General features: G+C 34.0%; 3 protein-coding genes across 3 annotated transcripts in view; 1 reads left to right on the top strand and 2 right to left on the bottom strand.

Moving 5' to 3' along the window:
* LOC120414673 (phospholipid phosphatase homolog 1.2 homolog) overlaps positions 1 to 4180 on the bottom strand; it is a 28617-nt gene extending 24437 nt beyond the window's left edge. The window contains exon 1 of the mRNA XM_039575956.2: positions 4039 to 4180. Within this exon, the coding sequence (XP_039431890.1) occupies positions 4039 to 4156 (118 nt within the window). The 5' untranslated portion in view covers positions 4157 to 4180. The remainder of the gene's footprint in view (positions 1 to 4038) is intronic.
* A 725-nt stretch (positions 4181 to 4905) lies between these two features.
* LOC120414723 (N(6)-adenine-specific methyltransferase METTL4) lies at positions 4906 to 8841 on the top strand. The gene is made up of 3 exons (XM_039576026.2): positions 4906 to 5235; positions 7941 to 8631; positions 8699 to 8841. Exons 1-3 carry the CDS (start codon positions 4987 to 4989, stop codon positions 8839 to 8841), a joined length of 1083 nt encoding a protein of 360 aa, XP_039431960.1. The 5' UTR covers positions 4906 to 4986.
* Positions 8663 to 16397, bottom strand: LOC120414724 (UDP-glucose 4-epimerase-like). The gene is made up of 5 exons (XM_039576027.1): positions 16003 to 16397; positions 9485 to 10211; positions 9329 to 9417; positions 9080 to 9272; positions 8663 to 9001 (listed from the first exon to the last, which is right to left on the bottom strand). Exons 2-5 carry the CDS (start codon positions 10203 to 10205, stop codon positions 8928 to 8930), a joined length of 1077 nt encoding a protein of 358 aa, XP_039431961.1. The 5' UTR covers positions 10206 to 10211; positions 16003 to 16397; the 3' UTR covers positions 8663 to 8927.
* Positions 16398 to 21703: the final 5306 nt, after the last annotated feature.

The raw sequence follows: 21703 nt of genomic DNA, 5'->3' as shown, positions 1-21703 counted from the left end.
TATATTAATATATTTATGTATTAATATATTAATATATTAATATATCAATATATGATAAATTAATTTTTTATTTTTTTTTTTTGTGGGAACAGTTTAATAATTCATGTTTTAATGCTTAAGTTATTAAAATAATTTGATTTGATTTGATTTGAGCTTTTCACAAAATCGTTTGTGAAGTTTTGTATTTAAAATATAACTCGTTTTAAATACTTGTATTACATGATTCAAATTATTTAAAAAAAATCGTTAAAAAAAGTTCACACTACGCAACTATAACATTACAATGAACGTAATGTAACAAAAAATTGGAAAAAATACATTATGAGATTTCCAATACAAAAACCAACATATTTTCTGTATTCATGAATTTTACGATAGTTTTATTGTTTCCATTTATAACATTTCCAATAACAAAACCTTCCAATTAGCTGTAACCATGAATTGTATAGTAGCTTCATCGCCATTCCAGTAAAGTTCGAAAAAGTCAACAATAAACTTACCATAAATATTATAATATGTATTGTAATTGGATGGTTTTAACAGTGCAAATCATCATACATTTTTATGCGGGGAAGCACAGAGCTTATGGGATTTTGGCTATATGGGAGACATTGGCTATAATTCTATGAATATTCATGCAAACATCAAAAATTATAGTGTTTTGGAATCGGGATGATATCAGCTATCCATTAAAATTATAATTTCATGAAAATTTTTACAAAAATACGTGTTTTTCCTGTATTTTGAAAATGCATATTTTTTCTCTAAAGAAACCAAAAATATATTGATATTGCAATATGGGTATCAAATGATCAGGTTTTTTTTCATACATTTTGGATGTAACAATAACATTTTTAGAAAATACTCAAAACTTTCACAAAACTACGTATTTTCGAAAAAAATACTCAAAATTTCAATTTTTACAATATGGGTATCAAACGATCGAGATTTTTTCATACATTTCGAATGTAATAGCAACATTTTTAGAAAATACTGAAAATTATCACAAAACTACGTATTTTCGAAAAAATACTCATAATTTTAATTTTTACAATATGGGTATCAAACGATCGGGATTTTTTCATACATTTCGAATGTATGAACAACATTTTTAGAAAATACTCAAAATTTTCACAAAACTACGAATTTTTGAAAAAAGGTACTCAAAATTTCCGTTTTTACAATGTGGGTATCAAACGACCTTAATTTTTTCATACAATTCGAATTTAATAACAGCATTTTTTTTAAATACTCATAATTTTCACAAAACTACGTATTTTCAAAAAAAATACTAAAAATTTCAATATTTACAATATGGGTATCAAACGATCGGGATTTTTTCATACATTTCGAATGTAATAACAAAATTTTTAGAAAATACTCAAAATTTTCACAAAACTACGTATTTTCAAAAAAAAAATACTCGAAATTTCAATATTTGCAATATGGGTATCAAACAATCGGGATTTTTTCATACATTTCGAAAGTAAAAAAATTAAAATACTCAAAGTTTTCACAAAACTACATATTTTTGAAAAAAAAATACTCAACACAAATTTGTGAAAATATCCAAATTTTCACAAAACTACGTTTTTTTTAAAAAATACCCCAAATTTCAGTTTTTTACAATATGAGTATAACATGGTTGAGATTTTTTCATTAATTGTTTCTTTGTATCGTCAACGGAAATTTTAAGTATTTTTTCGAAAATACGTAGTTTTGTGAATTTTTTTAGTATTTTCTAAAAATGTTGTTATTACATTCGAAATGTATGAAAAAATTCCGATTGTTTGATACCCACATTGTAAAACCGGAAATTTTGAGTACTTTTTTTCAAAAATTCGTAGTTTTGTGAAAATTTTGAGTATTTTCTAAAAATGTTGTTATTACATTCGAAACGTATGAAAAAATCCCGATCGTTTAATACCCATATTGCAAACATCGAAATTTAGAGTATTTTTTCGAAAATACGTAGTTTTGTGAAAATTTTGAGTATTTTCTAAAAATGTTGTTATTACATTCGAAATGTATGAAAAAATCCCGATCGTTTGATACCCATATTGTAAAAATTGTAGTTTGAGTATTTTTTTTTTAAATACGTAGTTTTGTGAAAATTTTGAGTATTTTCTAAAAATGTTGTTATTATATTTGAAATGTATGAAAAAATTCCGATCGTTTGATACCCATATTGTAAAAATGGAAATTTTGAGTATTTTTTCGAAAATCCGTAGTTTTGTGAAAATTTTCAGTATTTTCTAAAAATGTTGTTATTACATTCGAAATGTATGAAAAAATTCCGATCGTTTGATACCCATATTGTAAAAACGGAAATTTTGAGTATTTTTTTCGAAAATACGTAGTTTTGTGAAAATTTTGAGTATTTTCTAAAAATGTTATTGTTACATCCAAAATGTATGAAAAAAATCCTGATCATTTGATACCCATATTGCAATTACAATATATTGTTGGTTTCTTTAGGAAAAAAATATGCATTTTCGAAATACAGGAAAAATACGTATTTTTGTGAAAACTTTCATGAAATAATTATTTTAATGGATAGCTGACATCATCCCGATTCCAAAACACTATAATTTTTGATGTTTGCATGATTTTTCGTACGATTAAAGCCAATGTCTCCCATATATAGCCAAAATCCCATAAGCTCTGTGCCTGTGCACGCCTCGGTTTTGCATCCCCCATATGCGGTGCTAAACCGAGGCACGTCTGTACTAGCCCGGAGAATGTGTCATTAGCATATTTTGGCTGGTAAAAAAACATTTTAAATTTTTATGAAATTCCAATGTATAGCATCGCAAACAAAAATCACGAAATTTTGTTTTCTTCAATAATGAGAATTGGTCGAACGGCTTAGTGTGATTAAAATGGGTATATTTGCCCTACTTAGAAATTTTGGAAGCTAAAGATTGCAAAACAACTGGACAAAAAATAATAAAAATATTTTCAACTGCCTTATTACAGAAAACTGACTTATTGTGTGTTAGCTGTACGAGGTTGATTTCACTCAAAATGAAATAAATTGAACGTATCAATATCACACGAGAACTCAAGCAAAAATGTCGATAAAACAGATGAGAGAAACGTTTATTGTATTGTGTGCTGTTTATTTGAAATGGTCAGATGGAACATGACAGATAAAAAACTGCTGGACATGTGTAATGTTTTCATTCGTTTAGCTAGAGACTGTGTCTTTGCAGTTTAAATGAAAAAAAGCATTCCACAGCTGTTTTATTGGGAGGGAAATATAATATTTGAAGAATAAAATAAAATAATTTAGTTCATTTAATCAGCAACGTATGTTTTGATCGCATTTTGGAGTCTAAAAAACCTCCAAAATATTGGACCAAATGATAAAATCCTCAATTTGCGCAACCGCTTGAATTTTCAAATTTCAAATTTAATTCAATTACCTAGCTTATAAATCGACGCTGGGTTGTAAACGATAACGACACCGACGAAATGTAATTAAGAAAATGCTTAAAGAGGTCCAAATTACCCTCACAAAATTATTTAAAAAATATATAGGTATTTCTAGAGTAAGCTGCGAGTTCTTTTAGTTATTTAGACACTATTTTTGGGCAACTTGGACATCTTTTGTGGGTGAATTGGATTTAAACGACGTACTGAATAATTGTACTTTAAAATTTTTATTTTTATATTCTCATTCCCATTTCTATCATTTTTTTTAATGAGAGTCAGTGATAAAACATATTAAGCCAATCGAAAGTCTGTAAGTTACCTAAAAATTTAAATTGATATGATTTGATACAATTTTCCTCCAACATTGCGAAATAACTACCGTAAAATGTTCAATGAATGATTTTGTATGATTTTTCTTTGACCTTTAGGAATTTGGTAACGAAACCTGTTGATTCTCGAAAAACCTCCAAAAATAACTAGGTAAGTTTGACAGCAAGATAAAAACTCAACAAAGATAACAAATCTTAGTTCAGTTACTGCCGTATCTCAATTACGAGTAAATGAAAGATTTTTGCAATTAATCGTGGCGTAGGTACTCACGTATCGTTATGACCCTTCGAAGCGTAACCAGCCGGCGGACCAATAGGAACGTTCGGCTCTTCATCACACCATCGAATGAGCTGATCACCGCGTTGGATTGGTGACCCTTCTGCAACATGTTGAACGACGCTTTTCACCTTTTCTTATTCTTCTCTAATCGATTAATGTGCGACGTTAACTAGTCACTTGTTACATAAACCACAAACCACAAGAACGAAATCATCGGGCAATGATTCTAATTGACGTGAAAATTGTGAATTAAAATAAGTGTGTTTTTTGGTGTTCCAACACGAATTTTCACAACACTAGTGCTGGTCCCGTTTGCTTGATTCACTGATCCTATTGGAAGCGACCGCTTCGTGAATGAATGTGCGAGTGTGTGTAAGTTTCATGAATGAAAATTTGACAGTTACTTGCGGTGGTTTGTGTGAATTGGAATCAGCTGATAGCTTGTACGTATGTATTAGGAATGGTTAGTTGGCCTATTTTGAACTTGCAAACTGTTGAAATTGTCAAGAAATGAATAAAAAAACTTTGATAAAATGTTATTCATATTTTTATAAAAAAAAAAATAATTTTAACAAAAATCTAAATTACCATACAATATTCTGGGATAAATCATTTTAAAAAATAACTGAACAGTTTAACATGTTGCTTGTAAAACAATATAAGTTATGGTATTCACTCCCACGTATGAACCATATAAAGTTTGATTTATACTTTTGTGGTAAATAATAGGTCAAACATGGCTGTAGTTTAAAATTAAAGTGACATCTCGTGGCGAAATAAGGAAACTTTTTTATTTGTATGTGTGTAAACCGTAAATGCCGCGCATTCTGGTGTCAAATAATAAAACTATCACAATCATTGATGATTGTTTACAAATAGACTTTCCAAGTGCAAGGCCGGCTTAAGTTACACATTTTAAGCAAACCGACTACAACTCCAATGGGCTACCAGTTGTTGTCGGATACAGTAGTACTTTTGGACCATAAGGCTGCTGTGGACAAGATTTATTCCAACTATAAGTTTTACGATGATAGTGTGGTTAGTGCTTCGTTGAAATCACAACTGTTTCATATTGTATCGCCGTACGATAGAAAAACTACCGTCAGTGATGATGTCGGTCAAGATGTGAACCGACAAAGGTCGAAAAGGAAAAAGGTTGCGGAAGTGTTTGATGAAACGACGGAAAAAGTACGTAACAATCGTTTTCTAACAGATTCATAAAACTTAATAAAACAAACCGAGATTAATAAAAATGATGACGTTTCAATGGAAATTTAAGTGAAATCAACTGAAATTAATTTTAAATGCATTCGTATGCGTTCAGAATTATGTTTAGCATGTTTGAGTTTAATTTTCGATGCGAAAAGTTTTTTTTTACAAATTTTGATTTTGTCTAATCTTTCATTTAAAAAAAAAAACTTATGATTGCATATCAACTATTCCTGTGTTTAATTCATTTTCCATTGTTTCATTGAACTAATGAAATTCTGGCTTGTATTTTCAATTATTATATTTTATTTGCCTCCTTCCCCCTCAACCTCAACCAGAGCAGAGGGACAAAAACTTTGAAAAATATTTGCATTGGCTTTATTATTATTTAAACCCTTTTTTGTACCGCACACACTAGCGTGCACAGGGTGGGGCAACATGGGACAATTGCCCCACCATCCTCAGAAATTTGTTCTAGAATTGTTAAGGGGGTGTCCAAAAAGTACAAAATAATATTGATTTTCTGTAAATTACAGCAATTGGTTGTGTTCAAAATATAACAAATTTAGTATGAAAATATTTGAAAACCTAAAATATGCACCAAAATTGAGCAAACTAACAAAAACTGATAATTTTTGTTTACTATCAAAACGGGGGCAAACAAATAAAAGTGCTCCATTATCTTACAGCATTTTTTTCAAAATGATCGAATCTTCAAGAAAACTTTTTGCAAGATAACTTCAGTTTTTGTAAAATAACTTCTGGTCGAATTTTCGTAAGATGACTTCAGCTATTTTTTTTTTTCAAGATAACTTTTGAAAAGATAACTTCAATTTTTGTTATAGCCGATTCAGAGAAAAATGTCCGCACGCTACAAAGAAATCAAGGGTTGACATGTGACATTTTTCTTTGAAACGGCTTTAAATAACTTTGTGCAAGATCAAAACGATTTTTGCAAGACAATGTCAGCTCAACTGGAGTATTTTAACCATTAGTGGACCCCCTAGTAGAGCCGAAGCACATTTTTCACAAATTTTCAATATTTTAAGCACTTTTTCATAACCCTTTGAACAAAATAATGGAATCTGAAGTGTTTTGAACAATATTGAGTATTTGTTTCATCAGTTTTTTGTTTTTGAGCAGAAAAATAGCCATTTGAAACAAAAGTTTTTTTTGCCGGTTATGGACCCCCTTTTCCTATAGTGGACCCGGGTCCATAATCCGATTGTGGACCCGGGTGCACTATAAGCAAACTGTTATTTTTATACCAAATTTAACCGATATTTGATGTTTTGATACATTGTGTAGGTCTAATGATAGATATAATGAATAAAAGAATAAAAGATGGATTTTGCTCACTTTTCATCATGAACAAATGTGTTTTGTTAACAAATTTGGCTTTAAACAACAAAAAACCTAACAGACATTTAAACACATTTATTTCCGAAAAAAGATCAGAGAAAACGTTTCAAAAGCCACTGTAAACATACAAATAATTAAAAAAAGTAATTTTGATGCATTTTTTTTCCATATTAATTACATAAATGATTGACCGAAACTAAACAATAGATTTGTTTACAGTTGCTGATAAAACCACGCATGTTTATTTAAAAATAATGTTTTGTTATTGATTTATTATTAAAAAATATCATTTCAAACTGCAACTATGATGCTTCAGTTAAGTACCATTAACTATAGTTTTGATTAATTATAAATTCTTTCAGCTTCAGCATATTTGGTACTTTTAACATGAAAACAGCTAAATTTATACTCATAATTGAAAAAAATATGTGTTTAGGTTGATTACAACATTTATTGTATGTTTAAGAGAAACTTTTGCTTAAATACACAGTTTTCTTTATTTTTGTAAGTTAAATTAACAGGGGTCCACTTTTGGAAAAGTTTGGATTTTCGTTGTCCTATATTGGACCCCCCTAATTTTTGCTCGAAAATGAGCAGTTCTTCGCTTTATTTTAGTAAAGTTTCTTAAGCTTACATTATTTCGACCTGCTGAAGTTGAATAATCAGTCAAAAAATGATTGGATAGTTAATTCAATCATAAAATATAAAAGCAGTTTTGTTGTGAAAATGCTAGGGGCCATGGCTGATTTCAGATGTCGAACTCAAAACACTTATTTTGGTGAAAAGGACAATTCAATATCAGTCAACATTGATTTAAATCATGCTGAACATGTCAAATAATAGATTTGTAGACAAAAACACGCTTGAAATTGTGATTTTATTGATTTTTTCATCAAAAACCCTTCAGAGGGTCCACTATAGGAAAAGGGGCCACCAATGGATAACGTACCCTATTTGCAAGATAACTACTTGCAAGAAAACTTCAGGTCAGTTTTTGTAAGCTAGCATTAGCTCGATTTTTTGCAAGACACCCTTTTTCAATAACTTCAAAATTCTAATGAAATTTTAAGTATTCTTCCGAAGCTGAAATAATTAAAAATGCACTCCTTTGTGCATAGAATCTGTTTTAGCTTGTTCGGGTATATTAAAAATCATTTGAATTTCAGTAAAGACATTTTTTTTCATCGAATCTTAAATACATTTTTCGAAAATAAATTATCACAAATCAGCTTTATAGGCGTCTTAATCTTTTTGCATTTTTGTGCCGTGTAATCGGTATTTTATCAACAGCTTATGCAATTAAATGTTCTCTTTTTTATTAGGTTCGATCCAATCATACGGAATTCCTAAAATTGAACAACCTACCAGCTCCCACCGAAGAATGTGATAACCGAACCGCTCTCGAGTTTGTGGATGGCTTCAACCGGGATGACCGTTACGACCCCAGTAAATCGTACAATGGCGCCAACAGCACGCAGTTTGTAGTGCTGGCCGAGTTCGCCAGTCAATCGTTTCTCATCCCTCCCAACTGTCGGTTCTTCAACTCTGAAGTGAGTAATTTAGCGAACTTGCTAGCGCCTGACGATCGGTTCGATTTTGTTGTGCTGGATCCGCCGTGGTGGAATAAGTACATCCGGAGGACGAAAGCCGTTAATAGTAAGATTTCGTATCAAATGCTGGACAATAATAGCATTGGAAATATTCCATTGGGGGATTATGTTCATGAAAACACAATCGTTGCGATTTGGTGCACGAATTCGCCAACTCATGTTGCTGCAATTCGGGAAAATTTCTGCACAAAGTGGAAACTTAAACTGGTAGCAAATTGGTACTGGGTGAAAGTCACAAAGTTTGGAGAACCCGTCTGTGCCTTCAACGGAAGCAACAAGAAGCAACCTTATGAGCAGATATTCATTGCTGTGGGTGAAAACAATACGACGTTTGAGATTCCGAAGGAGAGATTCATCTACAGCGTCCCAAGTGCGTTCCACTCGAACAAGCCACCCCTCGTAGGTAATGTCGATCAAAATAAAATTCGCATAAGTCGTGACAACAGTATCGTTTATTGTTTCCTTTGCAGATCTGTTTGAAAGTCTACTTCCTGAGCGACCAAAGTGCCTGGAGATATTTGCCAGAAATGTCTATCCGAACTTTACCTCGGTGGGAACCGAAGTGCTAAAACTGCAAAATGCCAACCTGTTTGACGTAGTAAAACGTGTGTAGAGCAATAAATAGTAAATACGACGACGGCTGCTGGGAAACAGCTCCGCTGATGCTAAAACTATCTTTTTGAACCGGAGCCGATTAAATCAATGATGACCGTTCATGTGTTCGCCTTTGTATCCGTTCGGGTTCATCTGCTGCCATCGCCAAAAGTCTTCACCTGGAAAGAGAGATTTTAAATTAATGTTTATCAAGATTATCGATGATCTGTGTGCTCTGTGCCGTCTGATTAACTTACACATCTCATCGACCGTGTGGACCGCTTTCCAGCCCAGTTCCGTTTCCGCCAGCGTCGCGTTAGCATACATCGCGGAAATATCACCCGCGCGTCGCTCTTGGATTACGTACGGAATTTTAACCTTGTTCACCCGCTCAAATGTTTGAATCAGTTCCATCACGGAAATGCCCTTGCCGGTGCCCAGGTTGTACATCTGAAATTTGAAATTAATTTAATACAGATTCCTTGTTCCAAAACCCAGCTACCAACCTTCAATCCCAAATGCTCTCGATCGAGTTTATTCAAAGCTGCCACGTGGCCAGTTGCCAGGTCCATGACGTGAACGTAATCGCGAACGCCTAAAAGTATGCAACAGCCATTTTAGAAAAAATCAATAACCCATACCCATAAATCTAAAAATCTCACCCGTTCCATCCGGAGTGTTGTAATCGTTACCGAAAATGGTCAGCACGTCCTTCTTCCCGATCGCCACCTGGCTGATGTACGGCATAAGGTTGGTAAACTGCTTGGTGGGATCTTCCCCGATCATACCGGATTTGTGCGCGCCAACCGGGTTAAAGTATCGCAACGCAATGATGTTCCACTTGGCATCTGCCCGCACCGCGTCCTTCAACATCTCCTCGATAAAGTACTTTGTCCGCCCGTAAACGTTCGTCACATTCCCCGTCGGATTCTCCTCCGTGATCGGAAGCCGCTCCGGCTCGCCGTAAACCGTGCACGAGCTTGAAAAGACCATCTTGTAGATGCCGTGGCTGTCCATCACCTCCAGCAGGTTGATCATGCCGATCATGTTGTTCTTGTAGTACAGCAACGGGTTGGTCATCGACTCCCCGACCGCCTTCAACGCGGCAAAGTGAATTACGGACTCGATCTTGTGCGCCTTAAAGATGGCCTCCACCGCGTCCTTGTCCAGCAGATCGCACCGGTAGAACGTGATCGGCTTGCCGGTGATCGTTTCGACCCTCTTGAGCGCAACGGAATCGTTCTTGTTCGAGTTGACCGAATTTGTAAAGTTATCCAGAGCGACCACGCTGTAGCCGGCTTCGAGCAGAGACACGACCGTGTGCGATCCAATGTATCCGGCTCCGCCGGTCACGAGCACGATGCCTTTCTGTTCGCCAGTCATGATGCTCTGTGGGTTGAATGGAGAAAAAATTTCTTAATGACGCGCTCATGAGAACCCTGGTCCTAGTTTTTGATATAACATTCTCCAGCGTCAAAAATTAAACTTTTTGTCTGATAGGTCGAACGTTTTAATATTTATTCGTTGTTTTATTGGTCCAATCACAAATCAAAGCAGGATTAACAGTAAGAAATGTCCAATCCGAACCTGTTTTCAGTGTTTGTTGCACAAATGAACACTTGTTGCTTAATTTTCACTGGCCGTTGCAAATATTTTTTGAAGTTTATTTTTGTCAAATCTGGCCAATAAAATAAAAATATATAAAAATTTAAGTAACAAGCCATGGTATTCACACTTTGAATAAAAAAAGAATTTTAAAATTTATTTTACATCTGTATTTTATTGACGACCTTTTTTTTAGCCGAAAAAAAAACTTTTTGCATTGCTGTGCAATGGAATTTCACAAAAATTAGATATGTTTTTGGTCGATCCCAGACATTCTAAATATGACTTTAAACGCAGGAAAATGCATTTCACATTGTTTTCAGTTGATATTAAGACTTCTATTTCCATGAAATTTTAGAAGTTTTTTGAAAAAAAATTTGCCCCTGATTTTTCGGACCGATTTGAAACATTCAAAAATATTTGCAACGGTCTTAGAGCGCATATTTTCAGTTTTGACCTCATCATCGCGTTCCTGATAAAATTTTACACTAAAACAACTTTTTATCTCAATGTTTTTCTTTTAGTCTCTCGTAAACTAACACTGAAAGCCCGACCATGGTAGTTTTAAGAAAATTTGCTAAAAATGCTGCTTATTAAATTAACTGTGGCTTTTTGGTGAAAGTAAACGCAAATATGGTAAAATGTACCATGCTTCCACAAAATTGCATGGTAGCAAATACGAAATCATTATCATTCTCTCCATAATCGAGGGTTAAAATTACCATACCGCTCTCGACATAGTAAAACTGACTGCGTTAATCAGTCATTCCAAGCACGGAATGTTTTTTGCAAAAATACGTCGGTGCATGTTCTCAATTTAACCCTACAATATGGTAGCAACTACCATGGTTGGGTTTTCAGTGAAGTTTTAACTACAGTCATGCCTCGGTTTAGCACCGCATATGGGGGATGCAAAACCGAGGCGTGCATAACCGAGGCACAGAGCTTATGGGATTTTGGCTTCAATCGTACGAAAAATCATGCAAATATCAAAAAAAATATAGTGTTTTGAAATCGGGATGATGTCAGCTATCCATCAAAATTATTATTTCATGAAAATTTTCACAAAAATACGTATTTTTCCTGTATTTCGAAAAGTATCCAGCACGATCACTTTTTGACAGTTCGACGCCAACGAATTATTTCATGAAAATCCACTGCGGTTCACCAAAATCAAATTAACAATACAACTCTTAACTTTGATAATAAATTCGACATTTGCTTCTTAGCCCAGTTTACACTTTGAATCGTTTTATCAATCAAACTGTGCACGCTTCAGTGAATTTTAGAGTTACATTCTTTCGCTCAGAACATGTTGTTACAGTTATTTAAGCCGACAGATAGTCGGCAAATACCATAGATTCTTGATACTTCGTTCATACAATTCAATTCCCGCAGCAACTAAATAACTACCTGTTTTTATCGAATGCGACTACTAAATACTACATGTTAGAGGACACACCGCGTGCAAGGCCTCCACAGCGCATCGCACGTGTATAGAAATATGGAAGCCCACTAATGACGAGAGCGCCAAAAGTGTAATAAAAGCTCCAGGGGTAGTTCAACGCGTCTTGCTTAAACGGTTCTTTGTTTCCCGCATTTTCAAAATCATGGTGCGCCGTCACAACAAACCAATTTCAGGCGTTTGGAATAATTAACAGTGATAATCGAGCGGTTTTTATCGGCGATGCCGATGATGTGTGGCCGCGTTCGACGTGGTGGGAGTCAAAACAAAGACGATCAAAAGGAGGTAATCGTCCCGAGAGCTCAAAAGTTTTAGGAATTTCGACAGCTATAAGTTTTCTATGTTTATTATTTAAATATAAAAAAAATATATGAAATAAAAAAAACTGCACCATTTATTCATTTGATTTGATAAGTTGATGAGGTTCGTCGCTTTCACAATCATCCATATCTCTGGTTAGTCTTTAAAGTGGAATATCCTTTGACAATCAAAACAGATTTACAAACCCTAAAAAGCGTTTTAAAGATGAGAGACTTCTCTACAAATTTGCAAAAAAATTAATGATAAACCTATACCCGATCATGGATAAATAACAAGGGATATGCGTAATAATACCTTTCTCATGTATCTATACTAAATTTTGGCATTCCTAAACCCTTTAAAATTTGTCTTAAGGATTATTGAAGAACAAAATGTGGTATCATACCAATTTAGGGTATTGTTTTGATATTGCAAAATTGCAAAATTTGTTAATGATCGGACACCACATTTTGGTATTATTTTTGTATTAAAATGTTTTATCAAATTCCTCTGAAACTATGGAAAATTTTAGACCAATTTGAACAAAATAATTAATATTGCGCTAAAATTATTTCTCAAATCAAATGCTTTCATTGAAATCCGAAAATTTCAAACTTTATTTTAAACATTTTTGATAACCCTCTAAAGAAATGACTTGAAATTGTGATAAAAATTCTAAGTAAGGATAATACATTTTGGTATTAAAGTCTTTTATAAAATTCCTCTGAAACAATGGGAAAATTTTGATCAATTTTGACAAAATAATTATTTTGCGCTAAAATGACTTGGAACCCAAAAATGCTTAAGCTAATTTTTTTTGATATACCCACATAAAAAATTGTAAAATCGTTGAAATTTCTCTAAGTCGGGATAACCAAATACTTTGAAAAACGAGTCAATCGCCAGATTATTGAATTTCTGTGAATTTCAATCCAGTTTCATTTTAATAAGACTTATTTTTCAATCTTGTTATTTTTCAGAAGCTTCAAGAATTTCAAGCACAGGCCGTTCATCAATGACAAATGCATTCGATGTAGTGAAGAATATCACTAAGAACAACAATGAATCATCAGATGTGTAATCTACTGTTGCATACGGATCATTTCCGTTTTTTTTCACTAACTGCAGCTGCTGCACTAAAAAATGGCATGCAAATACCAAATATCGGTATTACTTGTGCAGATACCAGCGACCAAAATGTGCCCAGTAACATGAAATCATACCAAAGTCATAAATGTGGAAAACCACAGAAATAGCAAAAACTGATTTTCCAAGGGCGCGGGAATACTTAAAAATAAAACCATGGCAATACCAAGTTTTGGTATTCAAGCAATGTTCAGAAATCCAGAAGACCTCAACTTGGTATTGAAATGATTTTATTTTGAGTTATTATTTTACCCTTGGAGAAACATGGTTTGGTATCGTTGTACCCTTCCACATACAAGACTTTGGTATGATTTCATGGTATTTTACCATCTATTACTGGGCAACCAAGGGCACATTTTGGTCTCTGTTATTCGCCCAAAATTTGGTATTCCTGTTTTATTTAAACCCCTGCTTATTTACCCAAAAAATCAAAAACCTTAAACGCCATTTTCAACTAACAAAACTTTCTACAAATAAATCTCCGTGACCAAAGACTTTTGCTTAGCGTGAAAATAGTGAATGCTTAATTTTTGGTATAATGATGCAGGAAGTACAGTCATCCCTCATATTCGGAACAGTTTACAGATCGGCCAATGTTTAAAAATCAGAGCAAATCGATAATTGAACATAATGATATGCTTTTACCTTCATCTGAAAGCTTTTCTCTTGATCTTTCGATTGATGTATTGACCGACTATAAATTTTTATGTTTTATATCAAGTTTTTAAAGAAAAACATTGACCCTTGAAATCCACAAATTCGGAACACTTTTTTCTTACGGATGTAAACAAACTTTGGTTCTCTCCAGGAGTACATATTTTTCACAAAACAATGACTTCACACACTGAAACCAATGAAACTCGAGCTTAGTAATGTTTTATGAATGATCTGATAACTTTTTTTTCTGAAAATATCATAAAATTCAGGTGTTTCACAATTGTGGGAGGCACAATAACAAACCACAATTATGGAACAGGCAATTTGGAGGCAGTGTTTTGCTGCTCGGAATAAAATCGTCTTGAAATGCAGTTCTTTTTTGTTTTAAAAGTACTACTTTTACCACTGAAATGGCAAGAGATTGTCCAAATAAAGGTAGGAACCTACATAGGGAAATGAAATGTTCTGGGAGAAATTTTTAACGCCCAAAGTCATTCAAATTTAAGGTTGAAAAACTTGTAGTTTTTCTTTGGGGTTGGTACTTTTCTTGTACCGAACGAGCACAAACATAATAAAAACTACCAGATTATTATCAACAACAGTTTTACAATACTTGTTATTGTTATAAGTCTCGTTTTTTGCCAAAATTATTTCAAATTGATTCCAACCTTGTTCTTGCACGATCTTGTTGCTCGATTGGAACCCCGATTTGAAAGTTCGATTGGAACCCTGAGAGTGACATTTCGCCTCTCCATATAGGCTCTCTAAATAAAGGTCGTAAAAATAGTAGGTTCGACAGAAAAGATACATTTGGCATTCTATTGACAAATTATCACAAAAGTGTTCCGAATTTGTGGGTGTTCCGAATATGTGGGATGACTGTACTTTACTTTTACCACCAGACATTGAATTTGTACAAAAAAGGCTGCAATTTAAGGTGGTGCACCAGAGCACCATCAAAGTTGTAATTGTGTAATTTGTTTTTAAACGCAAAAAATCGTTTTCTTAAAATCTTTTGGTTTATTCATTTCAAAATGATTTCAAAATAACCTTTTTCCTTGAATACAATGTTTCCAAAGTATGGAAAAGAAATTATGAAAACCTTTGCATTTTCATATTTCTTTGATTTGTCTTTAATTTTTATTGTATTTAGTTGTAAATTTGCAGTAAGTTTTTTATCTCAATTGTCGGTACATCTACCCACTCGGAACTCCGAACAAGATCAATCGCGCTTGATGAAGAAGCACCGTTGTGTTGAACGAATGACTCGATCTATCTAATGAGCTGTTGTTTGTTGTTTGATGAGCAACTTCTGCAACCTGTACCAAACCGACTACCACCGACTCTGGTCGTTGGCATCATCATGGCATGGATGGCGTTATCATTCACTACTATTAAAAAACTGGTTTCGCTTGTCGTCGTCGTGTGACATTAGAAATATGGGCCATCCCACGCTATCGTGGGGTCACCTCACTTTTACGTAAGCTTCGCGACATGTAAAAGTGGTTCCACGTTTGCTCCTGCTCCGAAGAACCGGTTTCTAGCGGCGTGGCCATATTTTCTCCAGAACGGAGCTGCTAGAAAGACACGAGGGACTTTTTCAAAGTCAAGGTCATTTAGCCACGTCAATCGGGCTCTTTCAAATTAGGACTTCCCCCTATCTTAAGTTGCTTAAATGTAAATGAGGCCTATTTTAGAATTTGAAAACATTCGCGTCGATGCGCGGATGGCGAAAAGGTGAAAGAAACTTTCATCATTTCTTCTGTTCTACACGCGCCTCTCTCTTTCTCCGCAGAGATACGCATCGATGACGAAAAAACCGTTATCAACCTGGTTTCTCGTGCGATCGGATGGGACCAAACTTCACTTTTTACATCCAGTTGCTAATTAACATTCTTTGCCTGAGATAAAACTGCCACATTTGCAGTGTACCAAGTGATGATATCATTCACCAGCAATTTCCTGATTGATTCTAAGTTGTCTTCTCTCTTCTAATCATGCACTTACTTCTTAGAAATAATCACTTTAAAATTTCACTTTAATTATTTGTTTCAACAATCTCGAACTTTCTTCACTTGTTCAACATAAAAAAAGTAACTTTGTTCACAAATCACTGCTTGAATCCGCTCATCTCCTCTGCGACGTCCTTTTCCGCGAGCTCAATTTTAAACGAGACCGTTAAGATTTGCAAGTAAAAGTTAAGTTTTATGTGCAAAAAAAAGAAGAGGCACGTAGCCGCGCGATCCCCGTCACAGCCTGGAGGGCAAATCGAAAGACCCGACCGACCGACCGACAAAACGCGACCGCCGCGGATGTTGGCAAACAGTGGAATGAAATGAAGAAGACTCTCAACTCTCTTGGCTTGGCCGCGGGTTTTCCAACCTGGCGAACTGACGACTGGAACCAACCAAATCACGACGCGCGCTCGCGTTGGTCTTTCTCTCGTCGGGCGCACCGCACAGTGAAACGCACGTGGTAGGGTGGTGCAGACGGGTTTTGTTTTTTTAGTTGAGGATGGTTTCGTCAATGGTACTTTTTTTTCTTTAAATTATTTTTATTAGGTCCTTTTCGTCGGTGCTGGGACCTGGTTAGGACAGAGATGCCATTATTCTTAGGGCTAGTCAAAGGTAAATTATTGCATAAAAAAAAAACAGATAAATTTTCTTTTTTGTTTTTTCTATCCTTTTTATTTAATTTCTTTTTTTTTCTTTTGGTTTGAATTTTTTTAAGTTGGATAAATACGCAAGTGCAAAATAAATACAATCACAAAAATCAACCTTTTCGAGAGTCAATTTATTAACCCACTTTTTAGTACCATCAACAGCTGTTTTAACAATGATTTTGATCAATATTTTGAATATTATTTGTGGTTTCGGTTTAGAGATCAAGGACTACAAAATGTGTGCTATAATCTGCTTTCCCTATTCAGACTATAGTCCCAACTCGCCCCAGCACGGTGTGTTTCCTAGAACAAACTTAAGATAAAAAAAAATTCGGCAAGTCTGATATTTGGCTCCATGAGATTTTTATTTGGTCGTTTTGAGGTTTCCAGCTTGGATGTTGGGGTTATTTCAAAGAAAGCTAGAAATCTGGTAAATTTGGGTTGGAAACTTTTGATTTGAGGTCAAATATGTAATTTAGAGTCTCTTGAGGCACATTCATAAGAAATGCGAAGGATGTAAACATGAACCCATCGATTTCCATCGATTTTTCTAAAGAAAAATCCTATAAAATCGAAAAAAAAATCTTCAAAAAAAAGTTGCTCTAAACCCCCCGACGAAATATTTCGCCGGACCCCGCAAAATGTTGGGAAAATGCCCTTCTTTCATGGTGCCAAATATCAGACTTGCCGAAATTTTTATCTAAATGTTCTCGGAAAAATACACCGTGCCCAGTTAACGGTACCAAAGATTGTGAGTAACGATACCCTTCCATTATTTTCCATTATTTTTTTATTTTTTCAAGTTTGCATGGGTGGGTCTAAACGTTATACTATCGATCTTACAATTAAAATGGATCCAATACACTAAATGTTATAATTTTATTATATGTATAATAAAATGTGATTCAATAACTTTTTTTAAATAAAAAAAAACTATAGAAATGTTATTTTTGAGATTTCAATGTACAATCAAAGTAGGCGTTATTAGGGGTCAAACATGCCCTGCTTGAAAATAGTAAAAGCATTATCAGTTTATTAGTACATAATCAGCTTACAACATGTTGTTTAGTATATCTACATCTATAGAGTTTTTATTGATCTGACTTCAATTAATTTAGAAGTAGGTTATTGGATGTTCTATTAAATGAACTCAGTAAAAGAACAAAAAAAACACAAATGAAAAAAAAATCCAGAATGAATCAATTTAAAATCAAAAATTTGAAGAAAAGATGGCAGCGGTCTATGAAAATATTCTTAATACAAAGTTTGCCAATATTTCCTGATTTGTGGCCATCCTAATGCAACATTGCCAATGTTTAAAAAAAAGAAATTTTTTGGTTCAACTTTGACAGTGTTTTTAATTTTCAATTTAAGATTTAAGTAATTTTTGTTTTGTTCCAATCTATGTTTTAACGCAATGTGTTGCAACTTACAAGTGCATGATGACATTTAAGAGCGAGGCCACGAGCAAAGCATACCCATCACGCATCGATCTCACCAATCTGCTTGAAATTTTCAGGAGTTTTTTGTACATATAAAACTATCATCTGGCCAAAATATGAGCACGCTAGGTCAACGGGAAGTGGGGCAAATCGGAACACAAAGTTTGAAGGTTCAAAAACATCAAAAATCTTAAAAATACTGTAACTTAAGCAAAATTCAATTAAATTTCAAAACCCAAAATGCATCTTAAAGGGCTTGAAAAATGCATCAAAATGCAGGATAGAGCATCCCAATTGGTTGAATCTAAAGGGAGTTATTGGCATTTTAGTGAAAAAATAGCACAAATCTTCGCATCAAATTTATTGAAAATCAAGTTCGTTTCCAAGGATACTAGATGTCACCAGAAAAAGATAGCTTCTTAGTTTTTTTTTAACTTTAATTTTTTAAGGGGTTAAAATTGATGAAAATAAACTTTGTTATGCGTTATGTTACGGGAAATTGTCTCAGAAATACGAATATGATAAAATTATCTCCGGAAATTTTGATGTAACGGGTCCCCCGAGCCAAAATTTATAACAAAAAAAAAACACTAAAAGAAAAAGTATCTATTTAATACGTTAAACTGACTTACCCAAAGCGTTCTCAGTCTCAGATGGTAGTCCCAGATGTCCCCTACAAGCTGCAGGTCAAATTGAGTTGATATCTGGATGGAATACTTTTTTATTTGAGTTTGAAAATTGTGCTATTTTTTCCCTACAATGCCAATAACTCCCTTTAGATTCAACCAATTGGGATGTCGAGACCCTTTAAGATGCATTTTAAATTTTGAAATTAATTTGAATGTTGCCTAAGTAACAGCATTTTTTAAGATTTTGGACGTTTTGCCCCACTTACCGTTGATCTAGAGTGCTCATATTTTGGCCAGATGCTAGTTTTATATGTACAAACAATTCCTAAAAATTTCAGGCAGATTGGTGAGGTCCAAAGGACGTCCCATATAAAGGGGTATGCCCTGTTCGTGGACGCGCTCTTAAAAGATTAAAAAAAAACAACAAGTAGGCGACGGAAAATAATTAGAAGATGTTGAAAATGGCCAATAATTCCGGTAAAAACAAAAACTTAACATAATAAGTGCATATAAAACATAATCAAAATGAATGAAGAAAAACATAAAAGAAGAGAAGTAAAACTTTTAGTAGAACAAGGATGCTCAAAATATGAGAAATTAGAAGATCTGTTTTACAGATATTAAAATTTCAGTAAGTTTCAAGGTTTTGTTTAAGATATAATTATTAGCGCCAGCACGCAGCTCCAAGAAAAACAATCAAGAAACAGTATTACAAACAGCAGAACAAAGGAGAGGGAGCGATTTCTTAGTTGATATTTAATTTATAGGAAACATCCTTTTATAAGTTTATGGTGTAATCAAATTAAACATTATATAGAGTTCTACTTATCTCATAATTATTTTACTCAATGAAAAACAACACAAGCCTATCACCCTAATGAAACAGGTGTTGAACAAACATGCTCAAACATAGCTCAATGGTAAGTGACGATGCATGTGTCAGAACTGTTCATGAATAAATACATGAAAATAATTAAGTGGAAAGATTTCGAAGAAATCAACGAATAATCACTTGAATATTGTGTTATGAAAGAAAAAGTGTGTTCAAATTTTCATAGGAAAAAAAACCTAACTTTTATCTTCTAATCGTAGTTCGTCTAAATGTTAAAGCTTTCTGAGGTTCTATTTCAATTTTAAATATGTTTTTTATATGACCAAAATTGCTATCAAATAAAGTTTAGCAAGTACTGTTCACATTTACCCTCGTTAGTCGTTTATCATTCTGTTTCCTGCAATTTTCTTACATTCTGTACGGTTAGACTCTCGTAACCGGTTTAAGAAAGTAGAGACACGATCGGCGCGCATACAATCATGCCGTTATTGAACTTGTTACTATAGAACTAGATGCAACATAGACTCCGAACGGAACCGAGTGGGAAACAGCCCAAGGAAATTCGTTTTCAATTGCTTTGTTTTTAATTTTCGAGCCGGGTATGAGCCGCACTTGGCGAGCATGATGGCCACGTGCTACTATCTGACTTCGGAATGAAGGGGATGAATCGATGACCTCATGAGCGAGTTCCTTCCAAACGCGAGAATGAGCGTGCAGGAAGAATATTTGATAAACGAAAATGTGAACCAGCAAGTCGTGTTTGCGTGATTATATCTTCGTACGTACTACACTCATCAGGATTTGCTTGGTGCTGCAAATGAAATCACTACACTTAGGGTCAATGATGTTTGTTATTTGAGTTGATTCATTGATGCTATTTTAGGCCAGAATTGAGAATAACGAGTTTCGATGCGATCACAATATTATCTAGGCTATTTTTAGGGAAAGTTTCAACATGATTCAAGAGCGGATAACGCTACTAAACCTAATAAAAATAATTGTTGTTTTTGTATTTTAAAATTATATTTTCAATTTTTGTTCTAACGAGTTTTAACAAATGTTTAAAAAAATTGCAAAACAAAAAAAATCTTTGACAAAGAGCAGCAAAAGTAAGCACATTCAGGAAAAAAATGATTTTTTTTTTGTTGTGTCCGCACTAAAAGCTATTAATTCTTAACCACATACTGCTTTAAGTGGAGTTGTTTGCATACCGACCAGGCGTAAGTGCATCTCCAGCGCTGGTGGCAAACATCGAAGCAAATCAAATTTACACCCGACGTCAACCCCACCGCGGTACCTCCACCAGTTCTTCGGGATTACACTTTGCTACCCGGTATTCAGCCTGTTTGCTACCGCATCAAATAGACACGTATCTCCAAAACGTGTTCATGGATATTCGCAATTTTTTGATATGTTATGTTGTGTTATGTAAAATATTACAAGGAATCAGAGAAAAATATTTTCAGACATGGGCTCTTTGGTCCCGAGACCTTGAAATCGGCAAATGAATTTTTCATAGGACCTTTTCAAATATTCAGCTAGTTTTTTTGGACTTCAACATATTTTTCCTGGAAAGCCCCACTACTAACCTTTCTTTTGAATTGTGGCGCTCCAAAATTGGTTTAGCCGTTCTGGAGATATGATTTTTTGAATAATGTGGTTTTTGCGAAAATCGACGAAAAACTAGAGCGTCCAATTTCCCGTCCCGGGAATTCCCGGGATTTCCCGGAAAAAAATATTTCCCTTTTCCCGGGAAATTTGTAATTTTTTTTTTGTTGTGTCCGCACTAAAAGAGAACCTGATTTGATTTTATTTATCTTCAATGTACTGTTCATTTTGAACTAATCAGCTTGTCTGTAAATTTGGTTTAATTCAGATAATATTTATTTCTGAAGCATTCACCACTAGGAATATTGTTTGCTTATATGTTTGACAACAAAACTTACACTGTTATGGAATATAAACTAATTTATTTTGACAACCATTTTTAATTGTTTTTTTTTTTTATATATTATTTGAAAATAAGATATTTACATCTTCCGGCCAAGATCAACATTGAGATTTGCTTGACTTTTTTTAACCTTGAACATGTGAGATGGAAATTGAACTGATATAATTAAATTTTTAAATAAGGTTTGTGTGA

This window comes from Culex pipiens, chromosome 2, assembly GCF_016801865.2.
Source record: "Culex pipiens pallens isolate TS chromosome 2, TS_CPP_V2, whole genome shotgun sequence".
NCBI lineage: Eukaryota > Metazoa > Arthropoda > Insecta > Diptera > Culicidae > Culex > Culex pipiens.
Note: the sequence above shows the minus strand (reverse complement) of the source record. Positions and strands in the feature narration are given on the sequence as shown.

Excerpts from the sequence above, each read along its gene's own strand:
- LOC120414723 (XM_039576026.2), top strand. The coding sequence starts at position 4,987 with ATGGGCTACCAGTTGTTGTCGGATACAGTAGTACTTTTGGACCATAAG. Across the intron at positions 5,236-7,940 it reads TTGATGAAACGACGGAAAAA|GTTCGATCCAATCATACGGA; the intron begins GTACGTAACAAT and ends CTTTTTTATTAG. Across the intron at positions 8,632-8,698 it reads GAACAAGCCACCCCTCGTAG|ATCTGTTTGAAAGTCTACTT; the intron begins GTAATGTCGATC and ends TTTCCTTTGCAG.
- LOC120414724 (XM_039576027.1), bottom strand. The coding sequence starts at position 10,205 with ATGACTGGCGAACAGAAAGGCATCGTGCTCGTGACCGGCGGAGCCGGA. Across the intron at positions 9,418-9,484 it reads CAACACTCCGGATGGAACGG|GCGTTCGCGATTACGTTCAC; the intron begins GTGAGATTTTTA and ends GCATACTTTTAG. Across the intron at positions 9,273-9,328 it reads GAGAGCATTTGGGATTGAAG|ATGTACAACCTGGGCACCGG; the intron begins GTTGGTAGCTGG and ends TTCAAATTTCAG.